General features: G+C 35.8%; 1 protein-coding gene across 1 annotated transcript in view; it reads right to left on the reverse strand.

The window, feature by feature from the left end:
* LOC104527821 (connector enhancer of kinase suppressor of ras 2) overlaps window positions 1-27096 on the reverse strand; it is a 128527-nt gene that overhangs the window by 14673 nt on the left and 86758 nt on the right. Inside the window, exons 14-19 of the mRNA XM_029085877.1 lie at window positions 23737-23771; window positions 15574-15622; window positions 11917-11965; window positions 10413-10588; window positions 8850-8923; window positions 1362-1433 (exon numbers count right to left, since the gene is read on the reverse strand). Of these exons, the coding sequence (XP_028941710.1) occupies window positions 1362-1433; window positions 8850-8923; window positions 10413-10588; window positions 11917-11965; window positions 15574-15622; window positions 23737-23771 (455 nt within the window). The remainder of the gene's footprint in view (window positions 1-1361; window positions 1434-8849; window positions 8924-10412; window positions 10589-11916; window positions 11966-15573; window positions 15623-23736; window positions 23772-27096) is intronic.

A 27096-nucleotide genomic window follows, 5' to 3' on the forward strand; every position in this document is an offset into this window, starting at 1 on the left:
CAAATTTATGGCCTAAAAATGACAACTAGACACAGCAAGATACTCCTGAGAACTGAGTCGCATCGTTACCATCAGTGATGAACTGCCCCGAACTGTTTCAATACAGCCATCAATACAGTATTTCTTGAAGGGACATGTGAGCCACAGAATACAAATGTTTAATTTAAAAATAATTTTTAGGCATTAGTATTCCAAAGGAAAAAAAAAAAAACCAGCTGTCCCATGAGGTAGTTGTGTCTTTCTAAGTCTGCAAACAGAAAGAACTAAGTAAATCTCAAAAGTTTCAGCAGTCTATGCCAGGAAAGATTTAAGACTTTAAGAATGGGAACATTGCCCCGTGTGTCCTTGCTTTTACCTCAGCTGGAAATAAACAAATTACTGAAGTAACCAGAGGAGGTAGAACATTAGACTCTGCCTTTAAGGATCACAGGTACCTCCCCACCTTTATCTAACCTCTGCCTTCATCACTGAATCACAGAGTAGAAGCGCAGGGTCATTTAGGTGAGAAGAGATCTCAGGTCTGTTCTCACACCCCACCCACAGCACAGCCAACTTCAACGTGGGATCAGGTTGTTCAGGGCCTTGTCCAGTCAAGTTTTGAATGCCCACCCAGCACATCCAAGGACGTTTAAAAACACACACAGAGATACCAACAGCTGAACTTTGCCAGCCTCTGGTCCTTGTTGGGACAGTGATGCAATGAATAAAATTTGTTATTACTGGGTTGTTGTTGAGGGTTGAGGGGAGAGGCTGTGGGGTTTTTGTTGTATTTTTTGTGTTTTTTTTTTTTTAAATTCTGGCATGAAAAATAAATGCATCTCATAAGTTCAATCCAATTCCTGTTAAAAAAAACCAAAAAAACTTCATGCTGTTTTTCTCTGGCTTGAGGTCATGTCACATTACTGTGAGTCAACAGCAGAGTTAACTTAAAACTATCCTATCTCATTGTGTGGGTTTACTCTTCAGTATGAGTTTTGGTCTATGCACATTGGTCCTATATACCAGAAACCTTTATCCCACATTAATATTTCTACCCTTGATCAACAAAAAATTAGAAGTACGATCAACTTTATGCCTATTAACAAAAAAAATTTCTAATTAGTGTAGGTGAGACCAACACAACTAACTTTCCTAACACACCTTTGCAGAATTGTCCCATGTAACCCGACGGAAAATTTCAGCAGACATAAAATGAGCCACACAGTGTAATGCTGTCCATACTAAAATCAATGGGGACTAAGTGGACTGTGCTGAGGACACTAGCAATCAGCATTACATCACACTCCAGGAGTATATTTGTATTGGTGATGAAATATTATTTTCAATTATTGGACTACCACGATAAAGAATACGTAACTTACCTATTCATCTCTTCAAGGCAGTCTGTTGCAAAGTAGAAGCTCTTTATTTTGGGGTGGCATGCTTTGAAGGCACTATAAAATAATCACAAAAAAAAAAAGGAGATACCTTTTCTTTTCAACAGTTTCTCAATACATGAGACTGACCTGCTCTACAATTCTTCAGCATGTTTCAGGTTTCATAGGCATTTTGAATCTTCAGGCTGAATCTCTTGCCAGATAACCTTGTAGATGGATTCCTACTGATCTGATTACGTCTACATTCGTGAGTCTAACTGCTACTTCATAAAAATTTCAAAAGCCCTTGAATGACAGAAACATAAATCCTTTCAATAACCACTGATGTTATACATCTTAAAACCTGAGTAAATTTGAAAATCTTATTGAGTATATTTAGGTACATACCAGTTGTATTCCAAAGATTGACTATTCTAAAGGAATAAGAGTTTGATCCCACTGCCTCTTCTCATGTCTGTAGTTTGTGTCCTACTTGAAGAAATATAGAGGACTGCCAATTTATGCATTATAACCATCTTATATCTGTATTGTAACTGATTCTAAAGATACACGTGAATTTATCCAAAATTTTATTTTCCATTAAGAAATGCAGAAGGAATAAAGATTAATAACCAGCCAGTAATTGAATTCAGCTGGAGATGACATTAAAAATATACCACTCTCAAATTCTCCTTACTTAGTCATGAGACTTTAAGATCTCTAGAATAAGCTTAAATAAATGAATGAATGTTTCCTAAATTTCATAGAACATTCTGAAATCCTTAATTATAATATTAATTCAATTTGAGCTTAGTAGAAGCATATGGAATGATCTAGGGACTATAAATGGCAGGTTTGCTTTGTTTGGAAGTAGGTAATAATGAAGTTCCTCAAATAATCTTAACTCTAATATCAGGAATCTCCCTTCTAATTCCAGGAGTTGCTTAGTCAAGTTACCCTAAAACCAGCCATATCCCAGGTACTTTTCTTCTTAATCTACTGATGTTTGCTGTATTTTTTCTGCAATCAACCTGAGTTAATCAACAGTTAATGCTTCTTCATCTGCCACCTAGCAAATAACAGAGTTGCCAGTATTTAGACTTTATATTTATCATTATGTTACAGTTCCTGGTCATTTCCATGTATCTCACTATTTTTTTTATTGCACGGTCTGTTCTCACAGATAGCTTTTGATTCAACAAGTCATAGTTGGGGGTTTTTTTCCCCCCCCTTTGGTGATTTAAAATTTATGCAAAGGTTAATTTATAGAGTGAAGTTCTTTGAAAAGTGCAAGTAAAATTAGAAATTACTGGAGTAGTTCCAAAAGCATATCACAACAGGTTTAACTTAATTGTACAAGTCTGTCCTGTTCTGCTTGTGTCACTAGTACAATGTTAGTAGTATAGTATAGGATATTCTTGGCTACACTGACCTGGGGTACTGAATAGCCATGACAAAAGGTAGCTGTAAGAATGACATTGCTCTGGGCATTGCTAATGTTCCTTCTCCTTCCTCAAATGTCGATTCCTTCAGCAGCCACTTGGACAGTGTAATTCAATTCTGTATCCCTGATTTCAGGAGACAAGGTCTGATTCTCCCTTCAGGCTGGCTATATACAGACATCACTGCGCTGCATTGTAGTCTGTTCAGACTGCGTGCATCAGATCATAATCAAGCTCAGAATCTTACAGTGTGGATGACTAGAGTTCACATTAAAATGCTTTTATTACTGCTTTTTTATGCTTTAATCCCTAAGCTCTCCCTCAGTTGAGTAGTTATTTGAAAACTGCTAAGAACAATAATCATATTTTTTACAATTTTTGTGTGTGAATATAATTAAAAGGAGTATTGCTGTCAAGGAAACCACAAACTCAGATAGTTAAAGACTACTGTTTTGATTAGTTGGTAAATGTTAAAAACCCCCACACTATCACACATAACATTTACATTAAAATACAGACATTTATATGGTAATTACCAGATGTAAGAATCAGATTAAGAATCATTACACATAGCATTATAAAAAACCTGTGCTGCAACGTTTCTACTATTAATAACTTACATGCAAATGAGTGTTTTATTAATTACTATGATTTATTGTAGTTTTCAGGGACAAAAATGAAAGCTGAAGAAGCTTCAGTTGGGCACCTTGATCTCCTTCTATCTATTATTAACACAAACACGATCAGTGACAGGCTTTGCTAACAAAGGTTCTACAGGACAGTGAGATACCAGCAGAATGGTATTTACCTGCAGTTTCCTTTTTCCTGAGATTAGAAGTATGTTAAAGGCGAGTTTACCTTTGCACAGAGGGCCATAATAAAACACCTTAATTCCATAAAAGAAGACTCGAGAGGTATTTAAGTATTATTTTGGCATCTGACCTTTGATAATTTCAACTGCAGATCCTCCTCTCCCTAGCTACTTGTATTTTGCAAAGGGAAATAGTGAGTCCATGGGAAATCCTGAACGAGGAGGAAACTCCCTGATGCCCACTAGATGGCATGCACTTGTTAATTATACATGCTGAATTGTAAGATTTTAATGCAAAAGATTTTGATCATTATTATATAAATAGAGTTTTAAGTATAACCTGATCAAATTTATTATTTCTTTTACTCTATTAGTATAATATGATTTTAGTGTCAAATATTCTTAGTCTCCTGCTTCTTAATGTGGAACTTTTTACTCCCCTTACGCCAGCTGACTACCAGCAGCTCCAACTGCTCTAGCAAAACAGATGATATCTGTCTCTGAGTAAGAAATCTGAAATAATTTTGTCTACATCTTTATACACACACGCATATATTGGAGCAGTGCATTACACATTGTTAATTACACAGTAATTAACAAATACTATATCTCCTTAGAGAAGTTCCTTACAGAACTTAATTTTTAATACGCAAAATAGAAAGTGGTTACTAAACAAACACTCCCTGTTATACTATTTAAGCCTGATGTGCTGCTTTCGTGGATGTATTTTTTGCTGCGATGTCAGCACGCTCTTTTCAGTGCTCTGATCTCTGTCCAACATCTCCACCTTCTAGCGTTCCATTTGCCCAGCCATCTTCCAGTTCTGAGATTTAAGTATTGGCTCGAATTGGAGAGGATTATGTGGTAGATATAAAGGTTCTAATCTTATGCTTAATCCTGTTAGAATATCACATGATGGAGTTTCTGCTTGTAAATAGGATTATTTTCCTAGACAGGAAATTTACATACATAGAAGCATTAAAATGCCAATATTGGGGTTTCAAAATCAACCTTCTATTAAAGTTAAAATATGTCAGATATTTTTAGTGTGATAAACAGAACTTAAATTTGGCTCTACTATGCTCTTGTCATGTGAGACAATATATGATTATGTATGTGAATATTACATTCTCGCAGGAACCCTACCTCAGTTAAGGTACAGAGAGTGGACCTGTTAGAAAGATGAATCAGGATTAGGCAACAGATAAGGCTCCTTTCTGTGGGACTCCTGTCTCAGTTATGGAATTTGTGAATGTGTCATAAAATGCAGAAAGAGCAAGAATTTCTTCAAGGGTAAATCAGTTAAATGCTGCAGGTCTCCCTGCTTATGCAAAGGAGTTCTCCTGTGCTACGTCACAGCAAACAGACTGAATAATTGGTGACTACGTGTATATTCCTTTTCCTTCATTTCTTTTTGCCTGATACTCTGCTAATTTACTGGAATGGTGATCACTTACAGCTGCAAGAATGTATTATACTGTTGTATATTTACATACTCTGAAGAAAACAGGTCTTTTTTGTTATGAAATGGAGATCTCAATTGTGTGGAAACTTCTGATTTCAATGTTTTGCAGATTTGTTTCTGGGCTGCAAAACATGACAATAAATCCATCTTCATCTCCCAGAAGTGTCACAGAAACTATTATTAGGGAAGTATTTAGATACACTAGCATTAAGAACTGTTGAAAAGTCTCCAGGGAAATCATTCTAGATCTACAGAGAAATATGAATAGTGCAGAAAAACCATACTTATATTTTTAAGTTTGGTTTGTTTTGTAGGGCCCAAAACTAGAGGCAGTAAACTCGATGTGGTGTGATGAGTACCAGGTGAAAGGGAATAATCACTTCCTTCATCTACTGGCTGTACTCCAGTTAACACAGCCCAGGAAGCTCTGAGCCTTCTTTCCTGTGCAGGCCTGCTGGTGCCTCCAGTGTGGTTTGCTGTCTACCAAGACCTTCAAGTCCATTTCAGATGAAGTAATAAAAATTACTGAAACTGTAGCAACCTTTAAGATATAACTTCATGCCTAGCTATACTCTATCAATAATATTTTATACAGAATTCTGACTGCATTTTCAATATGAAATGACAACAGTGTGGCATATGCTCTCATAAACTTAAAACCTAAATTTACATTAATTATGCAATTAAAATTTCCACTAGGTGGGGATTTTTGAAATTTCAGGCAAAGCACTAGTTAACAGTGATTAATTATATATGTAGTTCCATTAATCTTTAGTCTTGTGGATCAAGTTCATCATGGGGCATTATAATTATCAGTATCTTTGAAAATAACATGTTATTCATGTCACGCCACACTACACAAAAATATAAATAACTAAGATTTTTAATATGGTATGATCAGTTTTAATCCTGAAGATGCAGGTGTTGCCTAAAAGCAATGGAAAGTTTTTCAGTTGCAATGCAGGAAATCTCCTCTCTCAGGGACAAGGTCATGCTACATCCAAATATAGCCTGGAGAGCTAACCCAGTCTGAGATAATGCCACGATTCATATAATAATCAGGGTACCTTCGTTAAATGCATTAGTGAGGCCAATCATCAAACCATCCAGCACAATGCATTCAATTAATATATATTCTTGTGAAAGCTTTCTTAAGGCTATTTCATGTGATGTATACCATGGACATCAGTAACAGTCATTCTGTAAACCAGCATTCTCCACCCAATAAAAGAGTGGAAAAGACAAATCTAGTCATTGTTCTAATAAGACTTCAAGGCTTTTGTTCAATAAGGTTTGAGCAGTTCACATTGATGGCTCTCAAAGTAACAGAAATTTGAGGAGAAATCCAAGCTGAGTACCAAAATGCTCTTAGTTTTGCTTTTGAGAGAACTGAAAGAAAAGTGACACTGTGATTCTCTCTGGACTTCTTTATGGACTGAAATACTAAGCATAATTTTCAGGCAATTTTAATTTAAAAACAAATCAACCTACCAAAAAGGAAAGAAAGGAAAGAACCAGGTTTCTTTCCCCTGCCCTTATTAACTGCCAAGGTAATTGCTTTACTGACTTTTGCATTAATGTTAAAATGGACTCAACCATATAGAAGTGAATAAGAACACAACCAGATTTATATTTTCAGGTTTCAAGCTTGCAATGAATTTTAAGTTACATTCCAGCACCTACCAAAAAGCTCCTATTAAATGAAAAAAATATCCTAAAGTGGAAAGAAGCGAGAATGGATCCTATAAAATCTGTCTAGCCCTCTCAAAAAGAGGTAAGAAAATCCTAACTAAAATGTTTTTCTCTAGTCTAGCAGAGAGAATAATGAAGAGCGAGTTCAAACTTTTCCAGAATATGCTGGGTCAACAATGGGTCACCTTCACCTTCATTTTAGTTGTAAAAGGAATATAGAAGCAGCAAACCACAGAAAGTTGTCCTGAGGCTCACGGGAACCATTAGCTTTTCAGCGGAATCAGGCACTGGCAATCATGCTCAGCCCTGCCCTCGGTTAGACAATGTGAAGGAGGACAGGGAAGCACTTTGGAAGCGCACTGAAGGAGGCTGTGGAGTACAGCTGGCTGCAGCACAGGCTGGGCCCTCCGGTCACCGCTGCTGGATGTACTGAAACATAAGCACGCCCAACACTGGGTTTATTTTCTCTGCAGTTTTCAGAGAAGCAGGTAAAATAACAGCAAACAAAGTGTAGTTTTTATGCTGGGGGAACTAGATAAATGAGAGCCCGTGAAGGAAGAAATCAAAGGGAAATTCAGCTCAGTGAACAAAGGGAATACTATTAACGCCTTCATTATAGTTTTACCCCTGGACCTACCTCTTTCTGGAAGGATTCAAAGCCTGAAGGTACTGAGTCTCCAGTAGTGTGCTAAGTTTTCGTTAATCGGACTTTTTCCTGTGCATATACCCTACAGAAACTGTTCTCCAAGAAGCGTTCTGAGGAGATGTGTTCTACTGCTTAGAGGAAAGCTCTGGAAGCTATTTCTAGCTGTGCGCAATGACCTTCCGTTTGATCTTGGTTAATTCACCAAAATTTGTTAAGTGTTTGATATTCTAACAAAAGAGTATTATTTTTGCTGCATTTTTGTTCAATATCATTATTAATATCTACTTATTCCTCAGAGGGATTTACAGTGCTCAGTTCATGTTTAATTTCTATAGGGTTACCCTAAGCTGAAAGGAGTAATAGAAGAATAAACTGCACCGTCTTCTAATTCTCAGACAGAGAGCAATAATACCTCCAGACAAGAGCAAGCGATTGAAGAGGTTTGATTTTCTGATGAGAAGTCTGTATTGTAATTCATATCTTCAGTATTTTTATTGTACACATGTTCATAGTTGTAAGACTTGTATTCCTCAGACCAAAACTGCGTCTAGTCGTTGGAAAAGCCCAACAAAAATTCAGGTTGCTTGGTTGTAAGTAGGAAAGCTTTAGTAAGACAGTATCTTTAATATTATTTGATGTAGCTCCTCATGGCAACAAGTTTTAAAAACCCAGATGCAGCCAGCATACAGAAGACACACGCAAATAAATCAGGAGGTACCGGTGAAGTGCGAGTCTCAAAGCATTGGAATTGTTCTGTGAAACCTGCTGTTTGACAGCTCTGTGTTCCAATCCCAGCACTGCTGGCAAACAATTTCCAGTGAGTGTCTGTTATCAAATATGCCTGGAGCGTGGCAGGCAAAGCTCAGCATACGCTCTTTACTGGGAGCACAATGCTGTAGCAGCAATGTGCACATAAGCAATAACACAATGTTCATTTTGCATATGGAACCTAAATATTTTAGCAGTTGAGAAGAACACAATATTGAGTACGTAAGTTTCCTCCATAAAGGAGAAAATGGAGATTATATTAACCATCCTTAGCTATGTTTTTTAATGGTATTTCCTATGAGAATTGTTTCTTGCACACTTGATTCTTAACAAGATTACCATACTGAACCTAAGGAAGTTTTACCTCTTGGCTAATGTGTTAATTGTTGTTGGCTTTACTTATTTAACTGTTGTAACTAAGCTATGTGGAAAGCTGACCAAAGAGTTATCCAGTTCTTTGTAAGATAGTTTATGGAATTGACATTAAGTTGTATCTTTTATAATAAAGAGAAACACTAAACCTTAAGTGAATCTACTTGTGTATTATTTACAGATTTCAAGGTTTCCTGTGTAACTTCCTTCTCTGGACTTTGCAATTTTTCAGTACTGTATATAACATATTTCCGAGAGCAATCCTTTAATTTATAAACAGAATTAATCCATTACTTACTGTTTTCGTCTGCATTCAATTGCTCTATCTATCCTGAACTCGGGTAAACTAATGAATCCTTCTGCTTTTTCATCCTATCAAAAGAGAAGAAAAAGTGATGGTGAAGAAGAACAGAGAGAAATGAGCAGTAGCCGTTTGGGTCTTATATTAAAAACAACCATCCAATCAATTGAAATACTGAACATATTTTCCCCATATGTTTTTGCTTAAAAATCTATTTTTACTTCACCATACAATGTCAGTAACTTTTGTGAAGTAACTAAACTGACAGTTCCTTAAAGAAGCCGGAATCATCCTAATTCCCCTTTGCTGAAGATTACAGAAAACCTTTCAGCACCAAACACAGCACCTAAAATAGCATTTGAGACATTAACAGCTACAGAGAAGTATTCTCAGTTTCTTCATCATATGGTCTATATTTTAAAACTTAAAAAAAAAAAAAAAATTTTTTTTAAACCTCCTTTTAAAATCATGATTGTGCAGACCATGTGCCCTGTTAATAGTGATTGAGGAGGTTCCTACAGCGAGCTCACCAGTGATTAAATGGAAAAGTAGTAACTAGAAAGTCTCTCTTGTCACTTCCTGCTTCTTTTGAAGTAATTTACCAGGAAAAGCAAGGAGACATACTAACACCAGTCAGATTTTTATTTTAACACTAGTATTAACAACTGTACTATGAATTATGGCTCGGCTGTAAACAACAGACTGAAAATCAGTGGGACACATAATGATTACCACCTTGCACGTAACAATGTCAAACAAACAAAATGTGCAACACAAAACCTGAAGGTCTTTATCATCCACAGCCTGAAACAATACTGGTTTGAGCTGACAAGAAAATATGAAAGCTGAGGACAATTATGCTATTAATTGTCCTCTTGAAGAAAATGGAAAATATGGACTAAAATATCAGTAATGAAAGCAGGCTGTACACGCAGACAGTTTAGATCAGGCCCCGAGGCTCAGTGCGTAGAAATGGAAGAACAGCAGCCTAACAATTTTTGGCTTCTCCTTTCCATTATTTTCCCTACATATATGCAGATTGCTCAAGTGTAGACCCATTGGTTTTCAGTAAAATTTCACCAGAAACTGCAAACTCCAGACTAATTCAGCAAAAAGCAAAAGGAACATTTATATCAGAATAACTTTCAGAAAAAGAGATCTACAAATTCAGATTTTCCCATCTGCTTCACATAATGCTTAACCAACATGAACAGTGATAATGTATACATCTCCCCACACAACTAAAACTGAGGAGAGCTGAGTGTGAGCAGTGTGTTAGTCCAAATAAATACTGTCCTTGGAAAAGCACTAACTGCTGATGTATTCATTTCTTTAAGAGTGCCATGAACATCTGCTATTTTATTAAACTTGGACATGGACTTTGGAGAATTTAAAAAATAATTACAATTGAAATATTTCCAGCTAGAGACCTCCAGATGTGGCAGTTGAAGTGGCAGTTCACTAACATATCCTACCATGTCGTAAAACCAGACTTTATTCAGAAGAATTATGAAGCTTAAGGTTTAATTTTGGCTTTCTCCAAACACAGAGTTCACTTACATTCTGGTTTGTATACCAGTACAAGGATGAATCCTTCAGAATAAACCAGTACTTTTTCCATTTCTGTGTGAAATAACCTTTGGCATCCTTTTTCTTCCATAGCCAGCCTTCACAATCTCCGTGCCCCAAATCTTTGCAGGAAATCCGTCTTCTGCTCCCACTTGTTAGAGAGCTCCCTGAGAATGTGACAAGTGTGAGACATCTCACTGAATGGAAGAGTGAAGGAACTATTCTTCTCAATATAAACACACTACTAATTTTTAATGATGATTCAATTCAAAATCCTTCAAGCCAAATCCTCTCCAGTTTCAGGGAGAAAAGACTGAATGATCAGTTTCCAAATTCCACAATGCTCGGCAATTTTGGTTTCAGCATGAATACAAAATAAGAAGAGTCTGCTTTACGTAATGGTTTATTTAATCTCTAGAGGGTTCATTCCTCTTAAGACTGCATTTTTATCTGATTAAGATCGGCATTTCAGTCCTCAATCCAAAACTCAGAGCATGACATCATCTGTATACAGATGTAAACACTACTCCTTCCGTGTATCTTCTGTTACTTTCAGAAACAGAAGGCCTGTCAAATCCTAGGAAGTTTTTAAACTCAATTTTTTATAGCTAATATCGTCAATAAAAAAGAAGGATCATCCACTTCCATAAAAATGCACATGCTTACATTTCTTCTATCCTGAATTTAACCGAACAACAATATTTTAACTTTACTGCGTCCTGTTTAAAGGCACAGCACCAGGAAAAGATGTTTTTGTTGTTATTTCAATAAATCCTAACTGAAAGGCTTAAAATTTTAGTGTGCCTTGTAAATATCAATAATAACAGCTCTTTTCTTAATTAGGGTATCATTTTTCCTGAAAAAGATTCTGTAGGAAGTGTCCTTAAAATATAAACATTCTTCTGTGAAAAATCCAGTTTATATTGCTACAAGAATTATATTTGTCAAACAGAAGAAATTTAGGTAACATCAGAATACCAGCCTTTATTCTGCAACATTCCACAACCAAATTCTTAATATTTTGCTCATTTTAGAATAACATACTGTGCGCTGTGTCCTAATCAGGTTTAGAAGTATTAAAAATATATAGTACAATAAAAGGAAAATTTTCATAGAAAGGAGATGAAATCAACAAATAGAATAAAAAGAGCTCACTGGCCATAACTTTCATACAAACTTATAATGCTGTAACTATTTTTCATATGTTAATTGTTTTAACAGTCTCAAATAGGCTCTGAATAGATAAAGAAACAAAGAAGGAAATGGCAAAATTTACAGATATTACCTTTCTTCTGCCTAAGTCGGAGGAAATTTTTCCATCAAGTCTAGCAATATTATACCTTATAACATGTTTATTTGGTATTTTACTTTGGTGTTTGCTATCAAATTTAGAATTATTTGAATTTGGTTGAACTTTGCCATTTGATCCAGACCACTTATTGTCAGAGAAGTTGTCTCATTTTCTAGTTTCAAAATGTTAACTCAAATAAGTTACCTTTTGACCATTTTCTGCTTTTTACCCTGAGGGAAGCGTAATGGAATGACTGTAAGGAAAAAAAAAAATGAAAATCAATGTGGGTAAGAGCAGTAACATGGAACAGCTGGCATTCACTGCCATCTCCATGGTCATCTTAGGGTTAGCTACTGTAGGATCAATAATCATCTAATTTTTGGCATTTTTCTCTTACTACTATTAATATACATCACAAAGAAAACAACACAGTGCTAAATCTGAAAATTAAAATCCCATTTTTTTCATTTATTAATTACAGTTGCAATCAAATCATTAAGGATTCTTGGCATGAATGGTTATGCAGCAGTTTGAAAACTAAGGCTATATATATACACTCATATGAATGACCTAATAAAATGAATACTTGAAGTCTGTCGTGAATATACATGAGATAGTTATACAGATATTCATTCAAAAAGAAATATCCACCATAAACACCATGTAGTTACTGTGTAAAGTCATGTGTCCAATGACATGTTGAAGTCATGTTCTTTAATTGTTTCCAACCATAGGAAACAATTAAGTTTGTTAGCTGGGTAGGCTGACAGAATAACTCTGAGGAGGAAAAAAATAATTTATTCCTTTTGTGACTGCATTAGAAAATCGTTACAGATTCTTAAGAAAAACTGAAAAGCATGTAGTTATTTAAACCCTTTAAAAACAAGGATACCACTCAAAATATGGTAAGGATTTATCTCAAACAGGTAAATGCTAGGGGAAAAATTACAGGTCAACATGACAAAGTAGCTACCTGCTTGGTAACTGGTGCTGCCATTACCAGGAGAAAAACCAGTGGATATCCACAGCGTGATAAACCAGCAGAGCCAGGCAAAGGCTGGCACATGAGGAGCCACCTTTTCAATTTTCTGTATTTTTCCTTTGTGATCGATAACACTCAGCTCAGCAGAGGGCCTAGAAGGGCACCTCAGTCACTGCTGGGGATATATATCTCCATGCCACCTTACTAGTGGTGTGACTACAGGTAATTACCTTCTCCCAGAGATTCCCTGGCTGCTCACCTACCTGCTCACCTACCCTACCTTATGGCAGCTCCTCACCATGTGCTGAAAAAGCAAACACGTGCTACAAAAGTCCCTATTAACAACTGTAGTACAACATAATTAAGTGTTTAAATATCCCAAATGTTAATTTTAAAATAACTGAGGATTATGATTATAATTAAAATAATATTTAAATGAATATTTAGGCTAATGAAGGATTACAGTTTATGCACTATAGAAAAGCAACAGCTGAAAACAGGACTGCAGCTATTGGAGAGGCAAAGTTTTATTTGGAATGAAAGTGGAGGAGGGAATTGTTTTGCACATGTATAGGCCTATTTGTAACTCTTCTGCAGTTCAGCCACTTTACAGCGTTGAGCAGCGTGGACACTTTCTAGTGACTTGCAGAAATCAGTAATTCCTGATTGCTGAGTGTGCTGGCTCAGAGAACACCATCTTTCCATGTTCTGATTATCTCCCTGCATATGAATGCTTCACAAAAACATTGTAAATCTGACAGGTGGCAAGCTCTGTAAGTGTATATGCATTGTACCACCCCGAGACAGAATGTATTCTCCTTGAGAGCTGCAAATTTACCTCTTTGTTTTGAGCACTAGAGAAGACAAAGATTAATGCTTGCTTCTGTGCTATAGGAAATGTACTAAAAAAACAGTCAGAAAATGAAAAAAAACCAGAAGTAAGTTTGTGAGAAAGCATTAAAGGTGCACACTGTCTGTTTTTAATTGATGTATTGTAAGTCACAGCAGCAGTACTGGTCAGTCATATTGTGCCAACTAAAGTTTTGTGGTGACTTTAATAATCTGGTCAATGTCCTTCTTTCTGTATAAAAATGCATTAGGACAGAGCAGGTGTCTGTTTCTGAAAAAGAGATCAGCAAATTTGTCCATAATTTAGGCTAAAAAATAGAGAAATGAAATAAAATCCTACAATTAAATTACAGTTTTCATAGGGGATTACATTTAAAGAACTGCAAGAAAAATGGAAAAACTGGAGGATATATGCATTAGGATACTCACCAGAAACTGGTATGCATCATTCAATATAAAAGTTTTAAAAATAATGAAAATAAAAGCACAACAAATCAAGAAGAGTTGCAAATATGACCTCTTCTAAAACCAAAAGTTAATTAGTCTTACTATGTTTTGTTTATGCATACATACAATGTATTCAAAGCAAGAAAACTAGAGAAAGTGAAAGGTTTGCAATACCTTGGGAATTGGTACTTAATTAACACTACTAACTAACAAAACTCAAGCTTCATATTCTGAGTGATAAAGGAACTACTCTGTAATTAACTTTGTGGTAAACACTAAGAAAACAGAACTTGCAACTTCAAAATGGCTCAGTGTTGCTATGGGAAACAGAGAGATGATGTGAGAACATACTGTGGTTGTCAGCATTTAAGTTCTCATCTCAAAACCACAACACAAAGTAGAATGTTAAATAAAACGCCTGCCCTCCCACCCCACCCCAACAAGCAGCGCACCATGGAAAGAAAAAAGGTCTAGAATTGAATCTGTGCTACATGAAGTTAAATTAATGAGAGATCAACATAATCCCAGTGTAGCAGGAGGAGTGCTGTCACAGAAACACCAAAGGAAAAGTTATGCTTTGTTAAAGTCTGCCTTGGTGACTAGAGATTCAGTTACCTGTCAGGATGAAGGGAGCCAAGCTCATTAATGCAAACCTGTTTGCAGGTGTATCTGTTATTTTGAGCCTTGGGAGTTTTTAAGGAAAACCATTAAGAAGTTCCAGACACAGACACTGGTGCGTTCACTGGCAAAGTACACAAAGCACAGGGCATGGAGTGCTGATTCCTCCCATCGTGTGTGTTAGATTACGTGCAGTACCACAATCCCAGGAACAGTCACAGGTCCAAGGGTTTTCCAGGGGAGGCAGCAGGCAGGGTAGGGATTAGCTGCTGGAGGCAGCATGTCAAGAGGCACAACTGCAGGTTTTAAACAAACTGCAAAAAATTTAGTCCTACTTATTCCACTATTGTCACTGGTCTTTAGCCTCGCTTTGTAAGTAACTGGGAGGCAGAACGACATCTGGCAACTTTCAAAAGTTATTTAGCACCCGCTTAGTGAAAAAAGTCAGAATGAAGAAATAGTCATTCTGTAAATGAGGGTTCTCTTGATTGTCTTTTGTCAAAATAATAAATAATAAAAAATAATGTCTAGATATTTTCCGCTGAAGGATTTTCAAAATGGGTACCACAAATACTTTGAAAATCTTAATCCCATATCTCCCTGCCATAGTTTTCATACTATTTCAAGAAGTTTTAAAATCTTCTTTTCCTTCAGGGCAGCCTTCCCTCCAGAGGTTCCTTCCAACCATGACATCTTCGATGATTCTCTTCCCACAAACAGTACATACATTAGAACACATACTAAGGTTCCTACTGAACTTAACTAGAAGTACTGCATCAACCTGCTGTGGCTGCAGTAGCCAATCTTCTGCATATGGAAAGTATTTCTAGCTTTGTATTTCCAGATATTTCATAATATAGACAAATTTCAAAGTTTGTGATATCTTAAGTATCTTTTAAAATATGATGATTAATTGAACTGTTAGGGGATTTGGGGGTTTTAAAAGTACATTTATGAATCATTACCTTCCTCATGGATGTGCTTCCTTGACGGTCAATGGCAGAACTTGCATATCTAGGAGAGACAGGAAGAAAGATCTCAAATAACTATAGGAAAAAAAAAATAATCTAAGTAATGTTGACACACACATTCTATGCACTTCCAAATGTATGCTTCCAGATGAAATCACACTGCAAATTTATTTCAAATACAGCACTTAAAACAGGGCACCCTTTGGAAATTTAACCATTGTTTTCAATGTACAGAGTTAATGTTACTAAGAAACGTAAGGAGTGTTCTGAAAAGAGTAAATAGGGAATAAACATGCGACGTCTCCTTGAATAAAGGGGCTATATAAGTTACATAAAATAAGCAGTTAGCTTCTTTTGTTTTGAATCTTCATTCATTAACAAACACAATACAACTTTTTAGAATTCACAGCAGCAAAGATTTCTGTAATATTGTGCTACAGGATGCCATGGATACTAAAAATTTACACAGACATTAAAATGAAAAAATACTATTTACGGTGTATCTGAGCTTTCTCCTGGAGTTCTCTAAAGGCTAGAGAACAAAGCAGGGAAGCATCACCAGAGGCCTTTTATTATACAAATACAAACTGTATTGGCCACTGATGGAAACAAGATACTGAACCAGGTTCAACTTTGATCTAGCAGAGAAATTCTTGGACACATAATTTCCCCTCATGTTTTCAAAAGTAAGAAAAATGACAAGTGGGAAAACCTTCAAAATGTAAATGTGTTTGCACATGTATAAATAGGAGTACAAGACTGGGAAAGGAATTGTGGGGAAAATGTAAAGAGGAATGAAGGGATTGTGGACATTTTAACATATTCCCAAATTCTGTTGGTCATAATAATAACATCTGTCTTAAGTCAGAAAGACAGAAAGTGGCATTTTCTCCTTTGATGATTTCCATTGTTACAAGAAATCTAATTTACCAGTAGAAACAACTACTCCATTGTCAGTTAAAAGCACCTATCAGTCCTAAGTCAAAGGAGATTTCCAGACTGCAGTGAAAAGTTGGGATGCACAACATTAAAATGAAAACCATAAAAGTTAATAGACAAGACTTAGAAGTTCTGAGCTGTCTGTAGATTACAAAGATGGAAAGAAACAACTGAAAACCAAAAAAGTTCAGCTTACAACATTTGGTAAAGGAATGGACAGATGCCCAAACCGCTGCAAGGCAGATTTTGTCATTAATGCTCCATTTCTGTCTGCCCATGAGAATGCCATAAACGTGCTTCAATCCTGCTGGGCATTTCCCCCCTGATTTCTGGTCTGTTTCTTTAATCACAGCTTTGACCCATCTGGAAAGTGTCAGCTTCAATGCTTCCATTCTTTCTCTCAGCCAATATACAATATGAATAATACATCTGTGTTTTTTATCTGAAAAGTCCTTAGTCAAGTTTTATTTGCTTCCATGCAAATGCAATAATGTGTCTCCCTACAGTAATCACAGACTCTACCAGCAAAATTGTTGCAAAGTTACGGAAGCAGCCTGCAAACAGGCTTTTGAAAGCTCTTCAAAAGTTGGCATCTTAGGAAAGGTCAGGAATAGGTGTTCTAATGTACAATGAGCTTAATTCTTTTACTTGGAAACAGTTTTCAACTGTTTGAAGGAACTTTTTTGTTTTGGTTTGGTTTAAGATTTCGTGTCTATGGAATACTCCTCCCCACATCTAATTATTACTCTACAGAGGAATATTCAGATCTACAGATCATAGCAGAAGAAATACTGATCTTCTCCTTAGACAAGTAAATTATCTGTGTGAAAGTGACAGAACCAATTAATTTAGAGGAACCCTACTATGTTATGGAGTCTGGTTGAAATACTCTGTATTATATTTGGTTGAGTTATTCCTCACCTTTCTTTTCAGGAAAACAGTTGTTACAAAAGTGAAAGGTAAAAGAATGAAGAGGGGAGGGGGAAAGGCATGTGCAGTGATACGATTATAATGGTCTGGACTGATATTTCTCAAGTCAATTAAAACAGCTGATCTTCTACTAAAAGCTTTTTTTCTTGTTCATATATAATACTGGTTTTGAAACAAACTGCAGAATCTAGAAAAAGGACGACATAATATGACATTAAAAGGACAAAATACTAAGCAAATAACTGCAAAATTTTAAATTAAATTTAATTTCATAATAAAGTTCATTCCAAAATACTATTTCTACCATACAATTTTCCTCAAATGGATTTCTGAGTTACTTGTATTTGACAAAAATGTAAAGGACTTCAGCAATGTCTGTTCTGTTTTGATATGCTCTGCCTAGCTGTGTGTCATATATTGAAATTTCTATGGAAAAAAAAGGTTGCCTCCCTCCTTATCTATTCAGAACTTTGACTAAATTATATGTTGTAAGCAAACTGAGTACAAATGGGGAAGAATTTAGGAAATACAGGTATTAAGAAGCAAGCACAGATCAAGGTTAAAGACTATCTCTGATCTCAGTACTAGGTGCATACTGACTCAGTATTCAATCAGAATGAGGCTGAACACAGAGCCAAAGCAGGAAGGTTAACAAGAATGAGCTAAAAAAAGATGGAAATGACTTTGACCTCGGTGGAAGCAAAACACTGAGAATTTAAAGAACTTGAGTAGGTGTAGTAACTTCCAACTGGCATCTTACAGGACATGTAAATGAAGTGCAAGTCAAGTGATAAGATTTGTAATCAGGTTTTCAAATGAGGAACAACATTGTATGATTAGAAAATAGCAATAACGAATCTCTACAAGATAAATTAGAATGGAGAGACCTAGAAGTATGAGGGACAGCAGAAGTAGTGTATTCCAGTTTAATGTATTTGATTAAAGCTGTAAGAATCAGACTGTAAAGATATACCTGGTAAAAGATTTCTACTGAATGCTGACAATTGTCACCTACCAAATACTGAATATGTGAAATCAGCAGTGTAGCTGCATACTCCTCTGTGCTTTTGCTACCAGAGCAGTTATAGCCATTTAAGAGCATCACCAGAATTCTGAGTATCCTGCACTGTCTGTTCATACAAACATTCCTCTTATAGTGAACACAAGTGACTTGCTGTGTTTTTGTGAAACAAGTATCACTAAGCCAGTGTAGCTGTGATTATCACCTCCATGATGACAATCATTCCTCTTTTCCTTTTGAGGAACATGTTTTCATTTTCTGCCATAGAAAGATAACAACACATCTTTAATTGTCCCATAAACTGTAGTAAGGAATCATGCTTTAGCCTGTAAATCTCTACTGAAAACCAGGACTGATTTAAACCAGCTACGTACAAATTAATCATCCCTTGATCACATAAGCAATGCTCAGAAAGAAGATAAAATAAAATGGCTCTTACACATTATCAGTGCTCTTAATTATAACATCCCAGTTCTCTTTCTGTTACCTTCAAGGTCATGAAATCCATCACTAAATGAAAGTTATAACTGTATCAGAACAAACTGATGTGTCTTATTAGCTTGCTATCATTTTGGCTTCTCCATAGGTGACAGGATACAGATAATAAATCCCAATGAATGAATACAGCCTAGAAACAAGAATAATTGCTTCGAGTGTTACTTACCTTTCACCTCATCTTTGGTATCTATAATAGTTATGATCTATATTGTTGACTTTTTTTAAGCTCCTTCTCTAGCAGAAGGATAGGATAGGAATGGATATAGGAATGGATAGGAATATAAAGAAGAGTAATATAAAGTGATTCTAGTTATAACTAACTGATAAAATATATTTATCATTGATTAAACAATAATTTTAGACACTAATAATTTCTTGGATTTGTATTTATTTATTTGACCAAACAGAGCAATTCAAGCTCATCTTTTGACTATTCCAATTTGCAATAATTTTTAAATCTATAAAAGTTTCCAGTAAGTAAAAGAAGACAGCTATTTGCCAGAATTTACTCCTGGAACAGAGATAACTGTGTATAAATTATTGGGTGGTGTATTTCATGTTCTGTCGTGGTGTAACATGCTCTATGTGGATGTATGTGGAATGTCCAAGTTGATGCACAGTCCATAAACACACTATTTGGAGATTTTATTCTTGCTAGTCCTCTGTAGGATGGCTCCTGTTTCATAAGGTTACATAAATTTAGGAGCTCAAGTACACAGCACAGATGATCAAGAGATAACATCAGAGTTGTTGGTTAAACATCAACAGCAAAGCCTGCGTTTGAAAATATACTGTTAGTCCCTGCTGCCAGCTGGATACTTAAAAGCACATGGTGACTTGCAACACAGAGATGACAGAACCACCCTATTGACCCACAGCAGCTATGAACAACTAGCAAATGGCACGGTGAACTTGGCAATAATGGGTTTACAGTTGGACTAGATGATTGTAATGATCTTTTCCAAGAAAACTATTCTCTGATTCTATCATCCTGCTCTTTTTCACTTGGCAAATACTTGGGAGATGGAAATTTCTAAGTGAAAGGGGCGTGCAAAGCTCTCTACAACCTTCATATCCCACATTCTGAATTCCTTCAGGTGCAATCTGGTTGCAGCTTAGGGTCAAGGCCAACATAATTAACTTGAGGAAAAAAAAAAATAAACCCCGGGATATTAGGAAATACATTTGTGCAGAGAAGTATTGTAGGTACAACGTGAAATTGCCTTATAGCTGGTTCAGAAGGACACGTATGTAGCAATTTGGGTTTATCTATCTGATCACAGGAATGCATTTATAACTGCCTTGCCAGCATTCATGATTCATATTTAGGTTATTAGAACCTCCAGAGCTTACGTAACATATTCCTGTCAGAACAAGTAAATTCTCACTGCAAATTAATTATTGAGTATTTTGTAGCGAGATTTGAAATCCCTTCTCAGTTCCATGCTGGCTCAGAACTATGCTACAGGCTATTACATGATACTTCAAGCATCAGCCAGCTAGTTCAGATGGACCTGTGCTGCTCTGCAGGCACCGCAATACAGGTGTATCTGTACAGATAAAGTTGACAGGACAATGTCAAGACTAAAAGTTATTTTTTAAATATTTATCTCTTCTTACCTCTCCAGCATTAACCACAACTAAAACAAAACCAAGAAAATTTCCAAGCATGCCACTGTGGACATGATTCAAACAATTTTTAAGCATTAATATTTACAAAGACAAAATGTGTTATGAAAAAGAACCTGAGCAGCATCTTCACATGGAAACTAAGTGCAAATAGTAATAAAAACTGTTTGTTCAACTAGTAGTTGTGCAATGCATGAATGACACAATTCTTTTCTGCTTTCTCTTTCCCAAGCTAAGCAGAGTAAGATCTTCAAACCCAAGGCCTCTGTAATGATGTCATGGTTACGTTATGCACGCATGTCTAGAATCTACAGATGTCAAAGTTTCCTATAACTAGAAAAGATTTCTCCCAAAGTAAAATGAAGGTCAAAGACCATAGTGAACTCTGCTAAGCATATAGTTAGATGTTTGTTTGTGAAAGAGCTGCAGCAGGGACTCCACGTTAGGTGCCCATTACCCCTTTCTCGTTTGTGAAACAATAACAAACAGGGTAAATTGCTTCTGGTGGAAAGAAAAACAAATCTGTCTCTTCTTCAGGAAGCATTTAATTTAGCTTGCCTTCCTAAAATTTAAGAACACTCACACATTTAGTGATTCCACCTCCAATTGCAGAGTGTAATATCCTAAATCATGACACCTGCTCAGAAGTGAAGAGTCACAATTTGCCTGTGGCTGCCCTACTTTTCTAGCCACAAGACTGCTTAGAAGCAGAGCTCAGATTTTCTGCACTGGTCAGTAAGGGACAGAGTTCAATGTGTGAGTGGACACTACAATGAGGGGAGTGGGTGTTCTGCATGGACGGTGAAAGTTTGGCCTTGTGTGTAGTTCAAGGGCAAATATATGATGTAGATGTGTCAAAAGAGTTTGGAAGAAATCAGACCTGTAATGCAGAAACACCTAGCTTTTATTCTGCTTAAGGCTTTTTTTTTTAAAAAAAAAAAAAAGCAAAGAAAAAAAAAAAGCTGCTCGACTTGCTTTACATCCTGCTCATTTGAAGAGTTTAAAAAGCTAGATATTCATAGTAACATCCTGTAGTCTCAAATCCTCACATAGCTGCTAGTGCTTTTGGTATATACTCCCTGCAGCAAGCGGTACATTCCACTATGTGCAAGAAGTGTCTTTCTTCTGGGCTTTGGCTTTTTTTTCCTTTACTTCTTTTTCTTTTTTTTTTTTTTTAAAGGATGCAGTCGTATCACAGAAACTGCATAGGTGACTGTACAGTTAATGAAGATAATGTTATTTCATCCAAATATGTGAATCTATCCACACAGTTTATCTTCAGCTTCCCAAAACCCAACTATATGCAATTAAAATCTTCTACCAGCGCTCATCTCAGATGATTGTAAGCTGAAATATTTTTATTTTGTATTAAGTTTATTAAACTACTTAAAAGGTTGTTAGGAGCAAGAAGAAACCATTCTACCTCTTTTAAAATATTTTTCAACGTACTGAAAACATATAATATGGTAATGATTTAGGTGTGAAATTTAAAATGTGTGGGAGAAGGATTAGGAAAGGGAGAGTCATTCTATAAATGAATATAAAAGAAGAGCCTTTTGCTATGAAAGTTTGCCAAAATTTCAACAAGTCATGTGTCCCCCAAAAATATCTCTGAGCAGATGTCCAGTAGAGACTTGTGTCCTGTCCACCAAGGATGGTCCATCTGGTTGGTAATGTCCCTGCCAAACTGAGCATGTGCAATCCACTCAAAATAATTCAGCGTGCTTTGCTCTATGAAGAACAAAATTCCTTTGCAACTCTTCCTTGTGGCTGCAAGAAACTGTGGGTGTGGAGAAGGAAGACAAAAAAGGAGTGAGAAGTATGACTTTTTTTGAGAGGGGTCTGTGATTTCTTTCTGTTGTAGAAAGTCAGGTAGGAAGGATCTGAGGGAGGGAGCAGTCATACTGGAATGAAGGAGGGCAAGAGAAGGGAGTGACAAAAAGTAAGGAGAAATAAGAGTGAGGGAAGAACAGGGCAGTAGCACCTGGTGTGAAAGAGTTGGGAAGCTAAGTGAAAACAGTGAATGTGTAAGATTTACAGAAAACTGTAAGTTTGGAAAACTCCAATATAAGAGGTAAGGGCAAAAGCTGAAATCCAATTGTTACTTAAAAAAGACTGAGAATGACACACTTTTCCCCCCGGGTAACCCCTGCCTTATACAAGACGGGTGCTGCTTTGTCTCTGAATTGGAATGAAATACTAAGCAGGACTATACTTAATTTATTTTAAAAATAAGAATCTACATTTAGCTGAGGTAATGCACTGCTACAATGGCAGCAATGGAGAGACAAGACTGTGTTTTAGAAGATGAAATAAAATTTTACCCTAAAAAAAAAGGCTTTTGAACTCCATCTTTACCTCACTTCCATGTATGATAGCAGTGCTACTCACTTCAGTGGAATGCCATTTTAAACATGCACAGCACTCTACAACTGAGGAAACAGCAGTAAATCCTCACCATTACAGCTGCCTGTGAAATGAACGATGTTTAATACACATATAAAGAGGTAAAAACACTGACAATCCTGAAAAACCCAGCACAAGGCGACTTGTATTTGGTGATCAACAACTAATGTTGTACCTCAGACTTCTGGCTGTAATGCAGTGGTATTTGTACCATCAATTGTAAATCCTTTAGGTTGGTGAAAGCACTCGAATGTAATTAATTATTCTATAGTCAGTGCATGGTTTAGCTTAGAATGAGTTGATGAAATCCAAATGCAAGGGACAAGCTGAAGTCCCCATTCTTACTATTTAACAAATATGAACCACAAATATAAACAGTAATTTTTGTACAGACGGAATTAGCATGTAGATATTCATTGAAAAATTCTGTTATTTCCAAAAGTCATGCTAGACATGTATTATCCTTTTCATCCTCAGAGTGATTCTGAAACACTAAATTTCAAAAGTTTTTTTAAAAAAAGGTATTTTTTCAACCCTTGTAGTCTGTATTTACATTGGATGTACTTAGCAAATGGAAGTTATGACATTTACTAAATGATACTAATGGTTTTCTCACTAAAACCTGAAAATTTATTCCTCAAATATTACAACCGAATTTCTAAAAGTAAACAAGTAAATATAATTCATAGATAGATGATGTATATATTTAAATACAGAATAACAGAAGTAATTACCTTTCAGTATCTCCACTGACTGTGTCTGCTGCTCTCTGTAGAAGAAATACAAATAGCATTAAGCACGACTAAAAACTGTACTTCCTTGGTGCACTCAACATAGCGGTATCTGCACCCAAAGAAGTCACAGCAGTAGACCACAGCAGTCATTCTGTAACTCTAAGGAAAAGGAAATGGAAAATTTATTTCAATTTCTAACTAAATGTCATTTCACAATGAAGATCATGTTTAAAGCAACTTGCATCTGCCCTTATAGTTTCAGCTGCTGTATAATTGTGATCAGAGCTCTTTAAAAGGAGAAAGGAGCTAAAAATGTGTTAGACTGTCAATGTTTGCAAAAATGTTAATATTTGAAAGGTAGTTTGTTAAGTGTAGAGGACAAATACTACAACAGTACAGGGAGTTGGACTAGATGATCTCCTGAGGTCCCTTCCAACCCCTACAATTCTATGATTCTGTGAATATAGAATACAGAATTTCAGAAGAATGAACTAGAGGATTTTAAGAGTAATGATGAACCTGTCATCAAAACTTTCTTTAATACCATTCTTCCATAGCTTTACACAACTTCATTTACTACACCAGTTATTCCTCTGAGGATTGGAAATGAGCATGTCCTTTAGTAGTAAGTGATTCAGGATTAAAAATAAGATCTTCAGAATGTTTTTGTTACTTGAAACCAAGATTTACGATGGAGAAGTTTTCCCACAGATAAAAACCAGTTCTTTACCTTGAAATTACAAAAATGTGTGTTTTAAAATTAATATGTATTTGCTTGTGAATGCAGAAATCTGCACTTGAAAAATAATTATATGTGTTCTGAATAATCAAATGGGAAACAGATTATTAATTGTAAGTATAATGTTGGTGTTTTCATCTCACTACCTTAGGCAGACAGTAAGACATTGAATCACACATGACTTCAGAGAACAGTTACAAGACTCAAGTGTATGGTGCACGTATAAAGGACAGGAAGTCTGCTGGGTCTGTTTAACCACATGGGCTATAAAACAGGTATATTCTAAGAGCACATGCATTTCTCAGAAAACTTCAAAATGTTCAGGGGACAAGCACGCCTTTTGCTACCTCCCTCCTTCACATATCCCCCATGTATCCACATACAGAATCATTTCTCTTTTACCGTGCCATTTCTACCAGAGATAACAGATGATTTGCCACTTGAAGCAGCCAAACCCCTTTGTGTTTGTGTTTTGAATAAAATGTTGCCACAATTAACCCACACTCAAGCCAGAGAATGTGTCCTTGCAAAACAGTCTACAATACAACAGAAACAACACACACTTACACGTTTTCACTTCTATAGGCTTTCCTGTCTCTTACCTGCCACTATAATTAGGATGCTATAAATTTTACAAGTTACACTTCATTTTTTCTTGTTGCTACATTAAATACTAGCCTTTTACTTGTTCTGGTAATTGATTCAGCTAAAATATTCTAGCAATTGTGAGTATCAGAGATGGTTACCATTCAAATAAGATAACTTAGCTGATGAAAAGTAATGAAATAGTGCCCTTACACTTAAAAACAGGGAGTTCTCCTACGTATCTTGTTGAAACCAGGCAAAGGTAGGAGCTCCCCATTGAGTAACTGAGTACAAAACTCTAACAGGCTTTCCTAAGTGTTATAAACAACTAAATCCTCCTTACAGTACACTGAAATCTAGTCTAAAGAACCTACAAAAATGAAAATACACCATCTAGAATTATTCATATTTTCTTGAAGCAGACTGCAAGAGATACAGCACACATTTACAGCAATATATCTGTTTGAAGAGCTTCAGGAAAATCCTGCATAATAAATGTCAGATTTCTGCTGCTGTTAATGCCCTACTAAATATGAATGAACCAATCTGATCATCCCTGAAAATACTGTGGAAATACCTAGTTGTATATATACAATATTATATATAATAATAAAATATTCTGTGGCCAACCAGGTAAAAGAACTTTGACACAGCAAAAGCACTGCCCATTCTGCTGTTATAAAAATAGAATTTATTCATCCTAGAAGGCTCAAAGATTTTCTTCTTGTATCGATCTGCCTTCTAGTGTTACTAATTTTAGCAACTAAAAGTGGGAAAAATAGTTTAGTCAGTTTAAGTGTTTCCAATTCTATTTCTTAATTAGTAGAGGCCTTTCTTTTCCAAAACTGCTCCCAAAGTAAAAGCAAAGTGTTTTCCCAATCAGGTTTATTCACTTGCTCTCCCAAATGGGACTCATCCCACGCTCCCTTCCCTGACAAAGTTAAATAACCCTCCTTGTTCACACTGTGCTGGCCATCTTCTTTTCATCACCCATATTACAAACTGTCAGTACTGCTGCAGAACTAGCCCAGTTACTTATTTCCTTAAAAAAAATAAAAATAAAAATAAATGCACAAAGACCACCTGTATCGCGGGTGATCACCTTGGCTCATGGTTCTGGGATTCCTTTTGATCAGATGTATTCCATTAGTACAACTGTAAGCAATTATTTGGGTATTGTGAACTAGGAAAAAGACATACTAGAAAGAAATATGCTTCTGTTAATAAAACATGTTTTTCTAGAGGTCTTTCTTTCAACACCACTAATTTTTTGCATTAATGAACACTAATTTTCAAAGGTATTGAATGATCTAATCTAATTAACTAGAGAATAGTCTGTAGTAGGGAAATTTTACAATGGCTCTATAATAGTGGGAAAAAGAAAAAGTATGAGTTAACCATTTAATTACTCATAGATTATGCAAATTGTAATTGATTACTAGTTCACTGCAATTTAGAAAGGAGCAAAGAATATCTGTATAAATATAGAGAGGGAGAAAATAGTTGATAAGAGTACTTAAAAGGCATTTGTTTTAAACATGTTTTCTATTGCTAGCATTGCAATTATATTTATGAACTTTTAATTTTTCATCAATACTTAATTTATTAGAAAAAAATCTCTGCTCCTGACAGACTCATTAATTACATACATATTATTAGCAGTATTTAAGTATGGACACTAGGGATTACTACAGATTTCCATACATATACATATGTATGACCTTTTATTTGACTGAATTTTTATCCCCAAGGAAGCTATAATTGCTAGCTTGAAATGCCAGCCTTATTAAAGGATTTCTGATAGCATATATGGAAAAAACCACACCCTGGCATTTCTCTACATGTGTACATATAGCTGTAATTAATTTCCTTGTGTTATTGTAATTACATGTGCAGATACAATACTGGCAGTGACACATATGTGGTAGACTTATATCTGCAATTTCAGCAACCTTATATATAATTTTTTTGGAACAGTTTCTTCTTAACAGTGTTATGTTCCTGGTATTTGGAAAACAAATTGCCTTATACTCTTT

This window comes from Antrostomus carolinensis, unplaced genomic scaffold (genome assembly GCF_000700745.2).
Source record: "Antrostomus carolinensis isolate BGI_N321 unplaced genomic scaffold, ASM70074v2 scaffold7217, whole genome shotgun sequence".
In the NCBI taxonomy this organism is placed as follows: domain Eukaryota; kingdom Metazoa; phylum Chordata; class Aves; order Caprimulgiformes; family Caprimulgidae; genus Antrostomus; species Antrostomus carolinensis.